The sequence below is a fragment of the Salvelinus alpinus genome, chromosome 9 (genome assembly GCF_045679555.1).
Source record: "Salvelinus alpinus chromosome 9, SLU_Salpinus.1, whole genome shotgun sequence".
Classification (NCBI taxonomy): Eukaryota; Metazoa; Chordata; class Actinopteri; order Salmoniformes; family Salmonidae; genus Salvelinus; species Salvelinus alpinus.
Genome location: NC_092094.1, coordinates 84,106,439 through 84,127,444, shown reverse-complemented (window position 1 = coordinate 84,127,444; position 21,006 = coordinate 84,106,439). Strand labels below are relative to the sequence as shown.

Genomic DNA, 21,006 nt, shown 5'->3' with positions numbered 1-21,006 from the left:
GAAGGAATCATAATACTGTAATACAATGAAGACAGTACTATTTCAGATGGAATATCAAAAGTAAACACAACGAGAATGCTTACGAGATTTATTTAAAATCAACACAATGTGCATGAAACCGGATATTCTATATAATCAGAGCAACTACAAAAGAGATTAAATCTGATTTGAGTATAACGAGTTTCAATATGAGAGATGCCACAATAGGCCTTTTATCTGACCAAGGGGTGTGTTGTGTTTACAGTGGCCTGGTTGTCAAACCAGAGATGATAGTTGACATAGTAGCCATCGTTGTACATGTAGAGTTTCTGATCAGTGGGGTTGTAGTCCAGGTTGACATACTTGTCCTGGAACCACTCAAATGGAATACTCATGTAGCTCTCTTGTTTTATCTTGGTGTCATAAGAATAAAATATTTCCTCATAGTGAATGTCAACTGTTCTGACAGCATAGAAGACCCCACACACCATGATGGCATTGCTCACAGATGGTTTGTACACACTGGTTTCCCACAACTCCTCTATACCAAATGATGGCTCATGAATTTTAGCAATGACCATTTTACCCTTGGATTCCTCTGTAGCATAGGTCACTTTACAGCCCATTCTCATCAGCAGCAAAGTCTAGATTCAGATTGGGTGAGTGACTGTACGATAATCTGGTCCTAGCCTTTGCAATGACCCGGTACTCATATTTCATAGCAGTAAAATTCAGTTTGGCCATGCTAAATGGATTGTTCAATTGATAATACAGGGTGTTATCACAAACAATGAAGTTGTTACCAGTTCCATACCAGCTACTTGACAAGCTTTGGTGTTTAAATGGAGTTCTCAAACTAAGATTTTTGTAGCTACTGTAAAATCTCATGTCAACAATTGAGGCACCACTATACCCAGAGTACCAGTATTGAGATTCAGAACCATGCACAGGCTTAGAATCTTTCCCCCAGCCTCCCCATTTGAAGCCAGCAAGTGGGGATTCAGTTGACTGACAATGGGCTTGCTGACTCTGGTTATACCTCCGGGCTCACAGGACCCTGAGAAAAGAGGGTAAAGTCAGTGACATCAAAGATGCAATGGTCTACAAATGTTTTGGCATGAGGCGGGTGTGTATCACCATCAATTCAAAATCGAATCAAACTTTATTTGTCACAAGCGCCGAATACAACAAGTGTAGACCTTACCGTGAAATGCAAATAATAGAAAGTAACTAACGGGTGTCGTCGTCGGAAGAGACCAAGGCGCAGCGTTCTTAGAGTTCCACATAATTTAATCACGAAGTGAAACTAAAACAGGACAAAACAATAACGAATACAACGACCGAACAGCTTCGATGTGCAAACTCCCTGCACACAAACAAAGAACAAGATCCCACACAGAAAGAGGGAAAAGGGCAGCCTAAGTATGATCCCCAATCAGAGACAACTATAGACAGCTGCCTCTGATTGGGAACCACACTCGGCCAGAAACAAAGAAACACAAAACCTAGAAATACAGAACATAGAATGCCCACCCAAATCACACCCTGACCAAAACAAAATAGAGACATAAAAAGGATCTCTAAGGTCAGGGCGTGACAGTAACACAATAACATAACAATAACGAGGCTATATACAGGGGGTACCGGTACCGAGTCAGTGTGCGGGGTACAGGTTAGTTGAGGTAATTTGTACATGTAGGTAGGGGTGAAGTGATTGTGCATAGATAGACCACAAAGGAGACCATAAAAGTAGTCTTAGATGTTGGGGTTGAAGATCTCATTTCGGCGCTTCTCACACTCCTCCAGTTTGAGCTGTATGTTGATAAACTCACGACAGGTCACCAACACCAGGTTCTTATCGTATCTCTCCAGCTTGGTCACGATCACCACCATGAAGGAGATCTGTGAGAACACAGATAAACAACCATAAGACCAGAAGTTTAAGTCCTTCAAAAGATACATGTCTGAAGTGAAAAGTAGACATGGTCTTGGTTTATAGCTGTATCGTGGCCAGATGAGTTGTTGGGGACAGTCTTCGGGTAGTTACCTGCTGGTGCAGAGACTCAAAGACGGTAGTGGAGGTTTGTATGGAGCCCAGGAGCTCCTGTACCAGAGCCTCCAACTGTTTGATCTGCACCTTCACCTCCTGCATGTAGGCCTCACTGTACGCATCAGGGTTCTTCTCCATCAGCTCCACCAGTACTGTCAGGTTCACTATCCTCTCTGCATACACTGTCAGCTTGCTCTCATATGTCTCAAACTGGAGGGGAGGGATATTTTATATACAAATTACCGTATAAGCCATATTATAATAGGCAAACTGAGCTACTGTTAAGGAAAGAGTAGGTCATCAGAACCCGTGCTTATTGCTCAATCTTTATAGCTTAGCTATAGTTCTATGATGGTACTCCTTGTATATAATCTCCTTATTGTTCTTTTATTGTGTTACCATTTCCTTTTTTGCAAATTGTTCTTACTTTTTAAAACTCTGCATTGTTGGGAAAGGGCTCATAAGTAAGCATTTCATGGTAAAGTCTACCTGTTGTATTCCGCGCATGTGACAAATAAAATGTGATTTGATGATAGGATGTATGGTGTATAGTGTGTCAGATAGTGATAGGCCATTATAACCACCATTATAACCATCTATGTGACTCCATACTGGTGTACCTTGCTCATTTCCATCTCCAGCTTGTGGTTGATCTGCACAGCCGTCTCTTCTAGGAGGACCAGCTCTCCCAATGGGAAGGTGGAGCCGGGCAGGAAGGCCTCACAGGAGCACTTCCCCCCTCCATCCTCCATCCCATTCCTCTCACTCCACAGGCCTACAGGCTGCGAACAAGGCAAATAAACAAGTCACCTCTATAGGCATCAGTTAGTATGAGAGAGATGCACCAGAATCACATCACACGTACCCCAAAGGCCAAGGTGGTTCTCAGGAGAGCTAAGACAAACAGAGGGGAAATCATTCTGGAGTAGTCGAGGTGGTTATGATTCAGACTTGTTGGTCCGCAGACGTATAAAGCCTGTCATATCTCAGAGAAAATCAGCACCTGTGTCCTTCACACCCACTCCATTAAAGATACACGTCACAGAGTATCTAGACTCCTTTTACAACTGTGAGACGTCAGTTATCTTTGACAAGCAGATTCTAACTGCTAAGATATGTTTAGTGCAGGGATGTCATAATGGTGTGGTATTATGATTTCCCCAGTTGATTCATGGGTGTGCATCTACATCTGGGTACTTTCCCAGACATTATGAAAAGAGCTATGGTCTGAGCAGGATCTTTGCCAAGCCTGGCCCTAAATGATACTGTGTATCTTAAATAACAGAGGTCATGCTATTGAGCTAAGGCACATTCATTTAAATATCATCATCCCATCTAATTTAACTGGGTGAGAATAAAGTTGGCATGAAACGTGGCTATGTATACAGTGATCCCTCGCCACTTCGCGGTTCACTTATCGCGGATTCGCTATTTCGCGGATTTTCATAATGCATTTTTTTTTTTTTTTTGGTGCATTGTGCTCTGCATTCTGATTCGCTAAAAACTCACTCCCGCTTCTTGTATCAAAACATGCTACGAATTGTGCTATCATTTTGTCGTCTCGTGCAGTTATGTGTACGTACATAAAACAGCTTGGCAAATTTACATTAAGTTGGCCAAATTATCTTGTAATTTCGAACATCTCCTAAACCCATAATGTCGACGAAACGGCCTACACGTGAGTCACTGTAGTTGTATACATGTAATAGTTGCTAATTGTAAAAAAAAAAAAAGTTTTCTATTTCGCGGATTTCACTTATCGCGGGTCATTTTCGGAACGTAACCCCCGCGATAAACGAGGGATTACTGTACTGGAAGAATGTATATTTTATGGTTATATGTGTAATACATGGACTGTATGTAGAAGCTAGTGATTTCTCTGTAAAATTACATAACAGGGTTTAGATTGGGGCTAGCGTGGAGAGTCTTCCGTCAGCTTGGGCTGGGAGTAGGAGCACATGGTGGGGGAGCCGGTGGGCCTGTGGTGGGTCCTGCCCCCGGGCATGGGGGGCATGGGAAGGTGGATGCGCTCACTGCTCAGGTTGGTGACGGAGTAGCGGCTGCTGTTGGACATGATGATGTGGTGCCAGGAGTTCAGTGGGGTGGCAGAGAAGTGCTGGGGGCCACTGGAGTCCTCCTTGGTGCCCCCCGGGGACATGACCATGAGCTGCGGGGGGTGTTGGCCTTCATGGTACTCTGGAAGGTCTTCAGGATGCGCTCGCGCTTCTCCTTCTTCTGACGGGACTCCATCTTATGCAGCTGGCATCCTCTGCTTCCTGGTGTCTGCCAGACCCCTGAGGAGAGACTCCAAATAACGTATTTCATGTGATGTTTCACTAAAAGGACTTTCTTAGCGTTTGAAAAGGAAAAACATTGGCATGACACTACAAGCAATAATAAATAGATGTGTTTGCCCTACAACACTTTGACCGTAAACGTCTGCTCATGATGAGTTTTTTTTTATAGGGCAAACAGATGTGTGGACAGTTTATGACAAGTTTCTGTTCAGTTTTCAGGTTATTGCTGATGTGTGGTGTTTTCTTTACACACTCATAGCAGTCTTCAAATATTGTTGCTAGTTCACCCCACCCTGACAGTGTGTACTGTATGAGAAAAGCCCACCTGTAATCAACCATCCCTGTCCTTTCACGATCCAGTCTCTGGAACTTTCCATGACAGATTGACCAGGTGAATCCAAGTGAAAGCTATGATACCTTATTGATGTCACCTGTTAAATCCACTTCAATCAGTGTGGACGAAGGGAAGGAGACAGGTTAAATAATGATTTTTAAACCTTGAGACAATTGAGACATGTTTTGTGTATGTGTGCCATTCAGAGGGTGAATAGGCAAGACAAAAGATTTAAGTACATTTGAACGGGGTATGGTAGTAGGTGACAGATGCACCGGTTTGATTGTGTCAAGAACTGCAACACTGCTGTGTTTTTCACGCTCAACAGTTTCCCATGTGCACTAAGAATGGTCCACCACCCAAAGGACATCCAGCCATCTTGACACAACTGTGGGAAGCATTGGAGCCAACATGGGCCAGCATCCCTGTGGAACGCTTTCGACACCTTGTAGAGTCCATGCCCTGACAAATTGAGGCTGTTCTGAGGGCAAAGGGGATGGGGGTGGGCGGTGGGCGGTGCAACTCAATTTTAGGAAGGTGTTCCTAATGTTTTGTACACTCAGTGTATGAGAATAACATTACAGAAACCACTCATATGAGTACATGCAAGTGAGGGTATTCCGGGGTATCTTGGAGCATTGGAAATGCATTAGCTCAACAGACCCTGCAAATGTCAGAGACTATGGGATGAACAATTAGTTTGAGAGCTGCACAGCCTTCCTGAAGTCTGCTACAGGCACTTGCATTGTCCCATCTTTATCAGTGTTCCAAAAGCAGTCCCAAAGGTGCAGCTTTCGTTGATCCAGATAATCCTTCAAAGAAAAGAGTAGAGCAGAGATGTTTTTTCCTTGACATAATCCTCCCCATTTCACATCTTGCACTGGTTTGAAAAACATTGATAACTAGGTACCAGTGAGTCGATTTTGAAGTTTATTAAAAAAATTGTTTAAATACTCTGTATTCAGTTATTATTTACAATCACTTGTAACTACCGCATGTGAATACACATTTGACAAAAATTATTTGACCCGTCAGTGTACCTGGGTCAAGGCGTTTGGATGGTTTCTTAGCAATAAAGCCTCCGACACCTCCATACAGCACCTCTAGACTGGATTCTACTCACAAACACAAAGGACCCAGTTATAACTTTACCATGGTTTGGAGTGTTAACAGAGGGACCAAAACAATTCTAGTTTACATCAAGTAGAGAACAACAATGCTCACAGATATGTTGAACTCCTCCAGAGCAGTTCTGGGTGTGTTCTTGACCACAGTGACAAGAGCCAGCGCCCCCTCCACTGTCAGAGTTATAAGCCAGCTGCAGGGACACAAAACATCTAATGTCACCCTAGTTCCACACCACACAGGTCAGTGGGTGTGAGCCCTGTCAATCTAGCACCTACCATCAGCACTCCAAGAGTGTCGTTGGCCTCCAGCCCTTGCACTGCATGCCCACCCCCTCATTGGTGATGCGGTTGTAGTTGAGGTCTAGATATTTAGATACCAGAGTGTTGCTGAATTTCAGTGCCTCTCCTAAAGTCAAGGCCCCGTATTCCCAAAGACATTCCAGGACAGGTCTAGGTGTTTCAGGGTCATATTCACCTTTGTGAAGAGGAAATGTCTTCATCACATACTGTTTTACTATTTAAAAAAAAAAAAGGAACAATTACACTTTGAATGTGGGAATTGGGATGAGTATGTTTATCCACACCTTGTGGCCGGCACAGAAAGCCACAGCTCCTTTCATTTGCAGCTGTTCCAGCTTAAGTCTAGTACCGCCAGACCTTCATCATTTGCTGTAGGATTACAAGGTCAGTGACAGCAGATGCAAAACGCTAAACACTCACATTGTGAATGATTGTAACCCGAATGACTCCATGAGACTCTGTATACTCCATGAGACTGTATACTCCATGAGACTCTGTATACTCCATGAGACTGTATACTCCATGAGACTGTATACTCCATGAGACTCTGTATACTCCATGAGACTGCTCAACCGTAACGATGTGAGATGCAGACATAAAGTGAAATGGTCCTACCTAACATCTGGCCCAGATGCTCCACACTTCTCCCACAGAACTGATTGTGGCTCAAGTCCAGCTCCTTTACTCTATAGTTGTTCTAAAGGGAGAGATATTGCAAGTAGCTAGCTATAGACTCCAATGACAGTAATATCATCAATATGCCTATATTTTTTTATGTAATTTCTATTCACTTACTGCCAGGACATCTGCAAAACTTTTTGCATCGTCCTCTATGAATCCATTCCCTGTTGTTGAAATTTGTGAAAAAAGGATTCACAAACAAAGTAGAGAAATATAATACACTGCTCAAAAAAATAAAGGGAACACTTAAACAACACAATGTAACTCCAAGTCAATCACACTTCTGTGAAATCAAACTGTCCACTTAGGAAGCAACACTGATTGACAATAAATTTCACATGCTGTTGTGCAAATGGAATAGACAACAGGTGGAAATTATAGGCAATTAGCAAGACACCCCCAATAAAGGAGTGGTTCTGCAGGTGGTGACCACAGACCACTTCTCAGTTCCTATGCTTCCTGGCTGATGTTTTGGTCACTTTTGAATGCTGGCGGTGCTTTCACTCTAGTGGTAGCATGAGACGGAGTCTACAACCCACACAAGTGGCTCAGGTAGTGCAGTTCATCCAGGATGGCACATCAATGCGAGCTGTGGCAAGAAGGTTTGCTGTGTCTGTCAGCGTAGTGTCCAGAGCATGGAGGCGCTACCAGGAGACAGGCCAGTACATCAGGAGACGTGGAGGAGGCCGTAGGAGGGCAACAACCCAGCAGCAGGACCGCTACCTCCGCCTTTGTGCAAGGAGGAGCACTGCCAGAGCCCTGCAAAATGACCTCCAGCAGGCCACAAATGTGCATGTGTCTGCTCAAATGGTCAGAAACAGACTCCATGAGGGTGGTATGAGGGCCCGACGTCCACAGGTGGGGGTTTGGCTTACAGCCCAACACCGTGCAGGACGTTTGGCATTTGCCAGAGAACACCAAGATTGGCAAATTCACCACTGGCGCCCTGTGCTCTTCACAGATGAAAGCAGGTTCACACTGAGCACGTGACAGACGTGGCAGTCTGGAGACGCCGTGGAGAACGTTCTGCTGCCTGCAACACCCTCCAGCATGACCGGTTTGGCGGTGGGTCAGTCATGGTGTGGGGTCGCATTTCTTTGGGGGCCCGCACAGCCCTCCATGAGCTCGCCAGAGGTAGCCTGACTGCCATTAGGTACCGAGATGAGATCCTCAGACCCCTTGTGAGACCATATGCTGGTGCGGTTGGCCCTGGGTTCCTCCTAATGCAAGACAATGCTAGACCTCATGTGGCTGGAGTGTGTCAGCAGTTCCTGCAAGAGGAAGGCATTGATGCTATGGACTGGCCCGCCTGTTCCCCAGACCTGATTCCAATTGAGCACATCTGGGACATCATGTCTCGCTCCATCCACCAACGCCACGTTGCACCACAGACTGTCCAGGAGTTGGCGGATGCTTTAGTCCAGGTCTGGGAGGAGATCCCTCAGGAGACCATCCGCCACCTCATCAGGAGCATGCCCAGGCGTTGTAGGGAGGTCATACAGGCACGTGGAGGTCACACACACTACTGAGCCTCATTTTGACTTGTTTTAAGGACATTACATCAAAGTTGGATCAGCCTGTAGTGTGGTTTTCCACTTTAATTTTGAGTGTGACTCCAAATCCAGACCTCCATGGGTTGATACATTTGATTTCCATTGATAATTTTTGTGTGATTTTGTTGCCAGCACATTCAACTATGTAAAGAAAAAAGTATTTAATAAGAATATTTCATTCATTCAGATCTAGGATGTGTTATTTTAGTGTTCCCTTTATTTTTTTGAGCAGTGTATATACATCACAAAAATATAAACGCATCATAAGGGAAAAGGGGATACCTAGTCAGTTGTACAACTGAATGCATTCAACTGAAATGTGCCTTAATCGACATCCCCACCCACTGGGGAGCCAGGACCAGTCAATCAGAATACGTTTTTTGCCACAAAAGGGCTTTATTACAGACATAAATACTCCTCAGTTTCATCAGCTGTCCAGGTGGCTGGTCTCAGACGATCCCGCAGGAGATGAAGCCAGATGTGGCGGTCCTGGGCTGGCGTGGTTACACATGGTCTGCGGTTGTGAGGCCGGTTGGACGTACTGCCAAATTCTCTAAAACTACGTTGGTAGGGAAATTAACATTCAATTATCTGACAACAGCTCAAGTGGACATTCCTGCAGTCAGCATGCCAATTGCACGCTCCCTCAAAACTTGAGACATCTGTGGCATTGTGTTGTGTGACAAAACTGCACATTTTAGAGTGGCCTTTTATTGTCCCCAGCACAAGGTGCACCTGTGTAATGATCATGCTGTTTAATCAACTTAATGATATGTCACACCTATTAGGTGGATGGCAAAGGAGAAATGCTCACTAACAAGGATGTAAACAAATTTGTGCACATCATTTGCTAAATGTAAAAATGTAAAAAAATGTAAATGTAAATGAGAGAATTAGGCTTTTTGTGAGTATGGAATATTTCTGGGATCTTTTATTTCAGCTCATGAAACATGGGACCAACACTTTACATGTTGCGTTTATATTTTTTCAGTGTATCTAATGAAGAGCTTTTTGTTTTCATTTTCAAATCTGTGTGTACTACCTGAAAGTTTGATGGATTTGATGGAAATGTTGTCGAGCAACATTTTTGCTATGCACTCAGCGCCTTCAGACTGTAAGCGACTCTAATGCCCTCTTGTGGGACATATAGCACATCATACTTATCCCACTTCTGAATTAACATGTTTAAGAGATGTTGATGCTACCAGATACATTTACATTACCTTCTTACAAAGAGCTCATACAAACTTACCAGATGGCGAATGGTGAAATTTGCCTTCAACATCGCCACAGGGCATTTGGCTCCCTCAGCCAGCATGTAGTTGCCTGCCAGCTCCAGGTTGGTGATGTGCATGGTCCCTGTTCCCCCACAGAGGAGTCTGGGAACAGTAACCCAGCACTGGAGCTAACAACAGAGATATCTGAAGTACAGAATCCATCAGTCAAGGACAACAGATGATAGAGCGATAGTCCATGTCCTGTTGATGAGCGTTTCTTGAAGTTGATAATGTGTCAATAGACATCCAGCAGACTTATCACCAGGGCAATGACCAGCGCCTCCCCCCAGGGGACCCACGCCGTGGTGGTTGAGGCTCATGGTGGAGGTGCCCAGATTCCAGAGGAAGTAAGAGACAGGAACCACCCGGACCAGGTTGCAGGCCTGCAGGTACATCTCAGCGGTGGTCTTTTTCACCTCTAACGATGATAAGAAGTGGTGTCACTATCAGACAACCATCAGGGTGAGATATGCATAAAACAAATCAACTTACAATACAAACAATAATACATTGTAATACCTACTGTGATCTGATGTTTTTTTTATGCATAAAATGTCAATAAAATAGCATACTCATCAACCTCCAGGTCTGTATCCCACTCATCATGCAGGTCTAGCTCTTCTGCAAGGGATGGACTGACATTATCTGCTTGGCAGACTCGAGAGATAGGATAGACATCTCCTGTGTTCAACTCTCACAAGATCCAGCTCCACCACATATATATGTTGAAATATTATTTGCTGAAATATTATTTTGCATTCCAGTATGTCTTTCATTGATACAGTACCGCCCACCATATGGTACTCTACATGAACAAAAGTATGTGGACACCTGCTTGTCGAACATCTAATTCCAAAATCGTGGGCTCTAGCAGGGTAGAAATTTGACGAACTGACTTGTTGGATAGGTGGTATCCTATGCTTCTACTGCCAATGTTTGTCTTTGGAGTGGAAGGCCCTGAAAATTGTCAAAGACTCCAGCCACCCTAGTCATAGACTGTTCCAAGAGGCTTCTAAACAGCTTCTACCACCAAGCCATAAGACTCCTGAACAGCTAATAAAATGGCTACCCAGACTATATGCACCCCCCACTCTCTGTTATTATCTATGCATAGCCACTTTAATAACCCTACCTACATGTACATAATTACCTCAACACTGGTGCCCCCAGCACATTGACACATTGACTCTGTACCGGTACCCCCTGTATAGCCCCGCTATTGTTATTTACTGCTGCTCTTTAATTATTTGTTTTTCTTATCTCTTACCTTTTTTTTTTTGTATTTTCTTAAAACTGCATTATTGGTTAGGGGCTTGTAAGTAAGCATTTCACTGTAAGGTCTACCTGTTGTATTCGTGGGGCATGTGACAAATAACATTTGATTTGAAGTTGCATGGCTGTGTTCTCGATTTTATACACCTGTCAGCAACGGGTGTGACCGCAATAACCGAGTCCACAAACTTGAAGGCGTGTCCACATACTTTTGTATATATAGTGTATTTAATTTTAAAAAATCACCAACAGGGGGAAAAAAACATATATATATTCCTGGGTAGTACACCATTGCGTATTATAGATTTGGGTTGATTTTCACTGTCAATCCATAAAACTTCTGCATTCACAGTTCCAGACCATAATGTTTTACAAACAGACCCTTTTCCAGTGCATGACACACTGACGTCACGCACAGATGCGCGCGACTCTTGGCTGCTACGTCCTTTAGATGTACGTTTTTATTACTTCTAAACCAAATAACTTTTTGGGGTTGTCATACGCTTAGTGTTTCGATTCTTGCTTGAACAGTCGCTAAGATTATAGTTGGTTGTGATCTTTGCAAAATAACTATTTTGGATGCAGCAGGTAGCTAGAATGCTAACGCTCATTGACATAGAGTGTAGCAAAAGCTAGCTAAAGGGCCATTATACTGGTTGAAGTTTAAGTGTTTTTGTAAGCATAATGCAGTTGATTTGCGATGATGACACAAACATTGTATTAAGCAGGTCATTCATACGAGCCTTAAAGTCCAATTATAATCCAAAAGTAGTTTGAAATTGTTAGAGTTGCGTAAGTTCAACTGAGATAGGAACAATAGGACACCTGAACTTGATTAAAATAATTGTTTAATTCAAAAGTTAATAAATGGCAAATACAATTTCCGTATATACGGGTTCAATGTTTCATCACGCAGGATAAGACAGAGAAGACACTTGTTACTGACAAAGACATTATAATAAATACTCATGACAGAGATAGTTCCCACTTCCGAGCCGGCCTGTCAGAGTAGAGACTGGGCGTGGTTTAGACTTACCCAGCCTATCGTTGATGTTGGCACATAAGCTAGTCCTAGCCCCTTTGCGCTCTCTGTTGTCCCGTCGCTGTTGCTGTGTAGATTACGCTTCTTCACCCCAGAGACTGGGGTCAAACAGCTCTGTAATATTGTCTGAGCTATTCACACCTGTTATACAATGTCCACTGTTCTCGCTCAAGGCTAACTACAGCTTCCCAGCTTCTTATCTGAGCTAACTGTTACTTTCAGCACACACACACAGACACCCAGGCGCCCAGACCAACAGTTAGCTAATATTCAATCACGTTTGTTGTAGTATTCAATCACATATCATACAGTTGCTAATATTCAATCATGTTTGTTATAGTATTCAATCACATATAATACACTTGCTAATATTCAATCATGTTTGTTATAGTATTGGGTTATAGTGCATGACTCAGAACCTCACATATGTTTTTCGTGTGTATAGTTTATCTGTTATTGTCTGGTCAGCAGTCTCCTGATTCACCCCCCTCCTGTGTCTCTCTAAGATTAGCACAGTCTCGGCCACACAGTACAGCTTCACACTACTGATACATTTGTTTCATACACACACATATTTCATACAGTACAGCACTATCTTTAACACACACACATTTCAGGCTGATATTCATGGTTAGGCCCTGAGCACTGGTAAGAGTGAGAACAATGGAAAATGCAGGTTCACAGGAGTCAGCAATTCAAACTTTAATGCATAAGAAGCCCTACTAGCTTATAGTTAGTTAAGCATGTCAAAAAACCTTTATAAAACCCCACAAAATGCACTAATTAGCTGGCATTACATAAGAACTCGCGCGTTATGCCACCACCTCTTGCAGCACTGTTTACAAACACATAAAAGGAGTCTACATTCCAACATGTGCAGCTTTCTTGTTATCACTATAATGAAGTCTGCCACTGAGATGGTTGTAGTGTATGAGTTCACTTAAAAAAAAAAAAAGACAATTATACATAATTCATGTGAGCATAGCAGTGAGGGGATTCGATTAATCTGGCCCGGGTGAAAGTTGATTGCATTCGTTTTTGGAACCGGGCTGCCTGCCTCTCGGGCATGAAGAACTGGGAACTCGGAGAAAAAACGATGTAAAAGTCGGAGTTCTAGAAAGATTTTCCGACTTGGAATTCCGAGTTGGATGACCATTCAAAACGATGTTCCCAGTTTTTTCGCCGAGTTCCCAGTTGTCTGACTTGCCTAGTTAAAGGTTAAATACAATATGAACGCATTTAAATCAAAAGTCGGAGATTTCCGAGTTCCTAGATGTTTTGAATGGGGAAAATGCCCACGCTAAATCGTCTCAAAACAAAAGTGACATGTAATTAAGCACATAGAGTAATGAGTAGGATTCTTAGTTTTTTCAAAAGTGATTGATTTTGATAAAACGCGTAATCTGCCTTCCAAATGAAAACTAGTTAGACAATTAAAACAGATTTTATGGAAATATATGTTTTGTTGAGAACATGACCGCGTGGCGCAGATTATTGTTCGATTTGAGAAGGGCACTCATCCCGTTCATATCACGGGCCATAGCCCGGTGCCCCGCGGCTCCATGATCGGGTCCGCCCAATCATTGGAGCGGAGCATGATTGGGAGCCTGATATTTTACGGGCTTTACCCGTTAACACGGCTAATAAACTGCGTCACAGGTAAACCACATACAAACAAAAAACATTTGACACATAGATTTTTGTTTTATTGCCTGTACATTTTCGCCGAACGTGATGGCTCTTTTGGGTGCCTAAAGTTGAATGGCCGAATAGCTAGCTTTAGCTAGCTAACTAACTACACGTCTCGTAGCACATATTTTGTTGGGAGTCCAATTTTTAATCGATGGTTTAACTAAAGGCTAATCTGGTCTGCTTTAGCTACCGCATGCTATTTGAGTTTGAACATAATCTAAATAGCAAACACATGGCATTGACATTTTAGCTAGGCGCAATGGATTCTAAATGTACTGCGTGACGTCATATGAGTACCACGTGCATATGTTGTGGTGTGTGCATTGACTGACAGCTTTTTGTTTGATTTTATGAGGAGTAATGATATAATTGCCTAAAATATTTGTTTTATTATAGATGCATGCAGTAATAATAAGCTAGTGTTTAATACACATGTAAGTTATCGCACCATTTCTTTTATACAGTACCCTTGAAAAAGGGTCGCTCTGTGTCCATTAATGGCAAGAAGGTGTGGGATGGTGAAGTCCCTAACAAAAGATTTACTAAAACGCAGGCAGGCCTGCTGGATCCGTGGCTCAGTACAAGCAGCGGGCCCCCAAAGGCCAAGAAGGATCCCGGTGCACTAGAAAAGGAGAAGAGTAAAGGGGCGGAGATGAAGAAAAGCACTGTGAAAGAGGTGATGGGGTCTGAACCAGAGAAAGATAGGAAAGAGCCTGTATTAGTAACTCTGGAGGTTCGGCTGCTTGGTGGAGTGAAGGAAGAGGAGCCAGAGGTGAGAGACGGCGTGGAGGAGGACGGGGTCAGAGAGGAAGGTCAAAAGCACCAGGAGCAGACTATCCTCTACTCAGAGAAGCTCATGAGGGATGATGGCGTGCAGGAGGCTCCCTGTTCTCCCACAGAGGAGTCTGAGAACAGTAACCTAGCGCTGGAGCTAACAGAGACATCTGAAGTACAGAATCCATCAGTCAAGGACAGCAGGACAACAGACGATAAAGCGATGGTCCATGTCCTGTTAGAACAGATAGTGGAAAAGATGAGCAAGGGAGAGTCAGTAACCAATGCCCAGGTGCAAAAACCGGAGTGGGAGAGCCAGACTGCAGCAGGACTAGACTTGAGCTATTTTGTAGACCCACATGCAAGCACTAGTGAAGTGCCTGCTGAGATATGGGATCCTGGACTGGACCTGGTCTCCCTTCTCTGTGAGGCAGAGGCCCAGACACAGCCATGGGAGAGTAGGGCTCAGCCCCCACCCAAGGGCTGGCATTTCCCCATCGGCCCTGGCCTGGAAGAGGTGTTGTTCTGCCCTTCCACAGCGTTCCCAAGCATGAGCTACTACCCACATTCACTGGAGAGAGAGACCTTCGAAGGTGAGCATTTTGCATGATATCTGTAACATTAAGTACAGGTTTTTGATTGATTGTTTGTGAACCCACATCACCATCAGAATTTCAGTGTTACCGTTTGCTTAGACATCTCTCTGCTTCCCCCTCAGTGGTGTGGAGGGTGTGGGAGGAACTCAGTGAGACCCACACAGCGCCAGAGCCTCCCCAGAGGACCCCCTCAGAGCCCCGGCCCCTGTTTGACTTCACTGTGATGTCTTACAACATCCTGGCCCAGGATCTGCTGGAGGCCAACCAGGAGCTGTACACACACTGCCCTCTAGGGGTGTTGAGCTGGGACTACCGCTTCCCAAACCTCACACAGGAGTTCAAGAAATGGGAACCAGATGCGAGTCTGACCTTACCAACCTAATACAGTAACATCTATTGACACTGTATTGCTGAACCATTGTCATCGGAGTCTCTTTGTGAATTGAGCTGTATGTTTTTCCCATGTGTAGATCCTGTGTCTGCAAGAGGTCCAGGAGAACCACTTTACAGAGCAACTCCATCCTGTCCTTCGTGACATGGGTAGGTCCAAGTTCCTCAGCATCTGTTTATGGCACAATCAAGACCATTGCAAAATAATGCAAGTCATCTACAGTTAGTAACAGACATGTAATAGCTGTTTGTATATCAATATTTGTAATTTTGTGGTTCAATCCTCAAGGCTACACCTGTGTTTACAAGCGGCGCACCGGCACCAAGACTGACGGCTGTGTGGTTTGTTACCGCGGCGACCGTTTCTCCCAGGTGTCAGAGAGTCTGCTGGAGTTCTACAGGCCAGAGTGTGAGCTGCTGGACCGAGACAACGTGGGCATTGTCCTGCTGCTCCAGCCAATTATCACACAGGGGTCAGAAGTCACTGCCAAGGGCCCACCCCTCTGTGTGGCAACCACCCACCTCCTGTTCAACACCAGGAGGGGTGACGTGAAGCTGACCCAGCTTGCAATGCTGCTGGCAGAGATCGACTACATCGTGAGGAACTGCAAGGTGAAGGGAGAGCACTGCAATGTTGTTCTATGTGGGGACTTCAATGCTCTGCCCAACATGCCGCTGTACCAACTGATCACGACAAGACAGCTTTACTATCATGGTCTACCTGCCTGGATGGTGAGCACAATACTCCTATGGAAAATGACTTGTTGTTGTCAATTTTAAGCTACTTAATAATTTAAAGGTGAGTTGGTGTTCAGTATGTTACCTTGGCCAATGGGTTCTGTGTTTTGTTTCCTATGTGTGGCAGATATCAGGTCAAGAGGACCTGTCCTACAACATCCATCATAGGAGGGTATTCGCTCCACTTTGGCCAAGCACCGTGGGCATCGATGACAACTGCCAGTACACAACTGTAAATGAGCCAAAGAGTCAAGTCACGTCAACCCAGAGTCCAGAACGTATGTGTCAGTCTTTCTGTTTGGACCCTGTCAGGGTGGATTGTTGGTCAAGCTCCCATTATGACAATGGGTCTATTCATCTTCTCACTCAGTATCTCCATTTAGGTCTTGTGTGATGGTCTGACTGGCCACTCTATATTTGTTCTTCCTGTGTAGGGAACCTGCAGTACAACCATGGCTTCCTGCGTCGGCTGCGTTTCTGTGAGGCTGCCTGTGTCCGGCCACAGGACCTGGAGCTCATCCCAGGGGTCACTGACAACACACCTGGTAACACACACACACACTAAAACTAGACCCAAAAACACTTAATCTCAACTGTACCCACGGCAGGTGAGACCCCAGAGCACAGTTGTGTAGAGAACAGTTAATGACTCCTGTATGTTACTCTTTCACTTATTTCCAATAGATCCCGAGGACAAGCATCCTTATACAACAAGGTCAGATTTTATGTTCCTTTTCAAAGGGCCACATTTCATGTTCAATTTTGTTTGTCATATACACCTGATGTACACAGTGCAATGAAATGCTGACCTGCAGGTTCACCTCTCCACAATGGGAAAGTAATTAAGTGAATAAAACCGTACTAAAAGTAAAAGCTCAATTCATTTAAAATTTTATTTTTTATGGATTACAAGAAGGCACTCAACGAATTAAAGTAGAATATTTATACGTGCCGAGGAATTGTGCAATGGATTGTGTGATAGACATTGTGCAGGAATATACAGTTGAAGTCGGAAGTTTGCATACACCTTAGCCAAATACATTTAAACTTAGTTTCACACTTCCTGACATTTAATCCTAGTAAAAATTCCCTATCTTAGGTCAGTTAGGATCACCACTTTATTTTAAGAATGTGAAATGTCAGAATAATAGTAGAGAATTATTTATGTCAGCTTATTTCTTTCATCACATTCCCAGTGGGTCAGAAGTTTACATACACTCAATTAGTATTTGGTAGCATTGCCTTTAAATTGTTTAACTTGGGGCAAACGTTTTGGGTAGCCTTCCACATGCTTTCCACAATGAGTTGGGTGAATTTTGGCCCATTCCTCCTGACAGAGCTGGTGTAACTGAGTCAGCTCGCACACGCTTTTTCGGTTCTGCCCACAAATTTTCTATGGGATTGAGGTCAGGGCTTTGTGACGGCCACTCCAGTACCTTGACTTTGTTGTCCATAAGCCATTTTGCCACAACTTTGGAAATATGCTTGGGGTCATTGTCCATTTGTAAGACCCATTTGCAACCAAGCTTTAACTTCCTGACTGATGTCTTGAGATGTTGCTTCAATTTATCCACGTAATTTTCCTTCCTCATGTAGCCATCTATTTTGTGACGTGCACTAGGCCCTCCTGCAGCACCCCCACAACATGATGCTGCGACTCCTGCGTTTCACATTGGAATGGTGTTTTTCGGCTTACAAGCCTCCCCCTTTTTCCTCCAAACATAACTATGGTCATTATTGCCAAACAGTTCTATTTTTGTTTCATCAGACCAGAGGACATTTCTCCAAATAGTACGATATTTGTCCCCATGTGCAGTTGCAACCCGTAGTCTGTCTTTTTTATGGTGGTTTTGGAGCAGTGGCTTCTTCCTTGCTGAGCAGTGTTTCAGGTTATGTCGATATAGGACTCATTTTACTGTGGGTATAGGACTCATTTTACTGTGGATATAGATACTTTGTACCTGTTTCCTCCAGCATCTTCACAAGGTCCTTTGCTGTTGTTCTGGGATTAATTTGCACTTTTCGCTCCAAAGTACGTTAATCTCTAGGAGACAGAACACGTCTCCATTCTGAGCGGTATGACGGCTGTGTGGTCCCATGGTGTTTATACTTGCGTACTATTGTTTGTACAGATGAACGTGGTACCTTCAGGCGTTTGGAAATTGCTCCCAATGATGAATCAGACTTGTGGTCTACAATTTTTTTTCTGTTGTCTTGGCTGATTTCTTTGGATTTTCCCATGTCAGGCAAAGAGGCACTGAGTTGAAGGTAGGCCTTGAAATACATCCACAGGTACACCTCCAATTGACTCAAATGATGTCAATTAGCCTATCAGAAGCTTCTAAATCCATGACATCCTTTTCTGGAATTTTCAAGCTGTTTAAAGGCACAGTTAACTTAGTGTATGTAAACTTCTGACCCACTGGAATTGTGATACAGTGAATTATAAGTGAAATAATCTGTCTGTAAACAATTGTTGGAAAAAATTACTTGTCATGCACAAAGTAGATGTCCTAACTGACTTGCCAAAACTATAGTTTGTTAACAAGAAATTTGTGGAGTGGTTGAAAAACAATTTTTAATGACTCCAACCTAAGTGTAGGTAAACTTCCGACTTCAACTGTAAATAGGAGTCCAGTAGCAGCAGGCTGTAACGCAACAAAATGGGGATAACGTCAAGGGGTGTGAATACTTCCTGAAGGCACTCTGACAGTGCTGAATACATGTTAAATGTAATAACATTATCCATGTCCTTCCTCAGGTTCAGACAGACTATCTCCCATTACCTGAAACTGCGGTCAGCCTACGGCCACTTCATACCTGGAACAGACCGTGCTGAGGTGACCACGCTGCACTCCGAGGTTGGAGCTACGGTCGACTACATCTTCTACTCTCCAAGGCGTGGCATTTATAGTGCTGATCAGAAAGGTAAGGGGCATGTATCCAAAGGAAATATATATAAATAGCCGTTGATATTGTCCTCCAGTCTAGTAAGTGTATAGAGAAAGAAGAATTGAGAGATGGTGTACCAAAAACGCTGTTTCAGGTGGAGGTCAACGGCAGAGCGAAGGTCTGAAGCTGCTTGGTCGTCTCTCCCTCCTACCAGAGGAGGACCTCTGGTCAATGAACGGTTTACCCAATGAAATGTTCCCTTCAGACCACCTCAGTCTCCTGGCCAAGTTCCAGCTGGACCTGAACCCTGTGTGATTTGGGCTGTCTATGGTCAATGAAGAATCAGGAGGACAGAGGTCAAGCATTTAAACATTTTTGTTCAAACCTTACATGATTTGCCCATGGCACAATTCCATGTTTAAAAGTAAATAATTGTACTTACTTGGTTCCTGGGGCTCACAGACAGTTTTGAGTCCCATCTAATACTCTGCTTGTTTCCTACCTGAAGAAAAACTACTCAGCCCAATTTCCAGAGGAGATGGGATGTCCTCTGAATGATCATTTTTGTTTACATGTATAGAGAGAGAAAAAGAACCTAAAAGGTTAGATTCAGTTAGAGTTGGAGTTTATTTGACAAATGCTCTTACTGTTAAGATATGAATACAAGAAGATTTTAGATGTAAAAATGTTTTATGGGGATTTTGTTTGCTCCGTTTTCACAATCTGCTACACTAGTAAATTGGAACATTTGTCTTAAAACATTTACAAACGGTGAAATAATTGAATGTCAATGTTTTCTATATATTTTGTGTTGTTTTTCCCCTTATCCTCTGGCTTTGGGCCAGTCAGTATTATTTGTTCAAATGGTAGAAATCTTGAATAAATCTAACAATAGCTTGGCAGTCTAATTCAGGTGATCTACATCATCTTTTGGTGTTAAGATTGTGACCTGAATGTTGGCAGTGCCACACTGGGATGGAAGATCTCTCGCTCCACTGAGGCACTCTGTCTGTCAAGGAGAAGATGTGTGTGGCTGGCTGAGGCATGAATCAATTATTCATTCAGATTGCAGGGAGGGAGCGTTCATGCATGCTAGGGCACTGTCGGGGCTTCTGTGTGTGTGTGTGTGTGTACACTGCAGTCTAGACCAGGGTTTTCCCAACTCAGTCCTACGACTCCCCCTGGGTGCACGTTTTTGCCCTAGCAATACATGGCTGATTCAAATAATCAACTTGAGTTGGTTATTTGAATCAGCTGTGTAGTGCTAGGGCAAAAACCAAAAGGTACACCTGGCAGGGGGGTCTCAGGACTGAGTTTGGGAAACCCTGGTCTAGAGGAACAGCCAACAGACTCCTGTCAACACTAAGACCTCTAGTTATAGCTCACTGGAATGGCACAAATGTCAAGGTCTGACACTTCCTTTAGTCTAACTACAATAAATCAGTAGGTGTTCTCTCTCTCAGGTCTTCCAGGGAATTATTTTCTGTATCTCATAATGAATCACTGAAGGAGTTTTTAAACGTAAGTTAGCATAAAGGCAGGCAGGCAGTGGGTTCAGAGTGTAAGGCTTCAGTTCCAGGATCTACCTTGAAACCTATACATGAGTTTGACTGTGCTGCACGAAAATAAATTCCCCGTGGCACAAAACACATGCGCTGAGGAGAAATGGGTCAGTAGGTTTTTCAAAGTAGACCACGATTCCTTCTGTCTTCATTTCATAAACAGTGGTGGGGGAGGTACTACCTAGTGTTTGTTACCTCTGGGCTTCTGTTTTGTCTCCCTCTGTGCCTTCATACATTTGAAATCCTTCTTGGCACTGAACATTACCAACCCTACCCCCACTCCAACTGATTTCAACTGCGATTCCTTTAAACACTTGCATTTCACATACCTACATGATGTACATTCAGCTATAGCATATACTAACAGGAGCCATTTCATAAGAGAACGGTTACCAGCTACTCTTGTGCTACTGTATATGAGAGCTATCAAAATCTCCCTGGTCTGAACAT

The 21,006-nt window shown here is 43.7% G+C and overlaps 2 protein-coding genes and 1 pseudogene across 3 annotated transcripts; 1 reads left to right on the top strand and 2 right to left on the bottom strand.

The window, feature by feature from the left end:
• Positions 1 to 88: 88 nt before the first annotated feature.
• On the bottom strand, positions 89 to 2,948 carry olfm4.1 (olfactomedin 4, tandem duplicate 1). Its single transcript, XM_071415595.1, is given in 7 exon segments — positions 89 to 596; positions 598 to 971; positions 974 to 1,036; positions 1,722 to 1,881; positions 2,027 to 2,239; positions 2,650 to 2,811; positions 2,895 to 2,948. Coding segments are annotated over 7 exon segments (1,410 nt in total). The 3' UTR covers positions 89 to 212.
• Positions 2,949 to 3,941: 993 nt separating this feature from the next.
• LOC139531003 (leucine-rich repeat-containing protein 74A-like) lies at positions 3,942 to 9,993 on the bottom strand (annotated as a pseudogene).
• Positions 9,994 to 11,288: 1,295 nt separating this feature from the next.
• Positions 11,289 to 19,902, top strand: angel1 (angel homolog 1 (Drosophila)). 2 transcript variants are annotated; one of them, XM_071327525.1, is made up of 10 exons: positions 11,289 to 11,323; positions 14,069 to 14,971; positions 15,097 to 15,332; positions 15,445 to 15,514; positions 15,654 to 16,096; positions 16,230 to 16,380; positions 16,537 to 16,647; positions 16,787 to 16,817; positions 18,864 to 19,030; positions 19,149 to 19,902. In XM_071327525.1, exons 2-10 carry the CDS (start codon positions 14,257 to 14,259, stop codon positions 19,307 to 19,309), a joined length of 2,085 nt encoding a protein of 694 aa, XP_071183626.1. In that variant the 5' UTR covers positions 11,289 to 11,323; positions 14,069 to 14,256; the 3' UTR covers positions 19,310 to 19,902. The 2 variants fall into 2 exon arrangements, with proteins under 2 accessions (XP_071183626.1, XP_071183625.1); XM_071327524.1 differs by lacking the exon at positions 11,289 to 11,323 and adding an exon at positions 13,436 to 13,571.
• Positions 19,903 to 21,006: the final 1,104 nt, after the last annotated feature.

Bases quoted from the DNA above. Each gene is read 5' to 3' on its own strand.
- angel1 (XM_071327524.1), top strand. From the start codon at position 13,475: ATGATCGGGTCCGCCCAATCATTGGAGCGGAGCATGATTGGGAGCCTG. The intron at 16,381-16,536 runs GTATGTGTCAGT...CTTCCTGTGTAG, and splicing joins GTCAACCCAGAGTCCAGAAC to GGAACCTGCAGTACAACCAT. The intron at 19,031-19,148 runs GTAAGGGGCATG...ACGCTGTTTCAG, and splicing joins TTATAGTGCTGATCAGAAAG to GTGGAGGTCAACGGCAGAGC.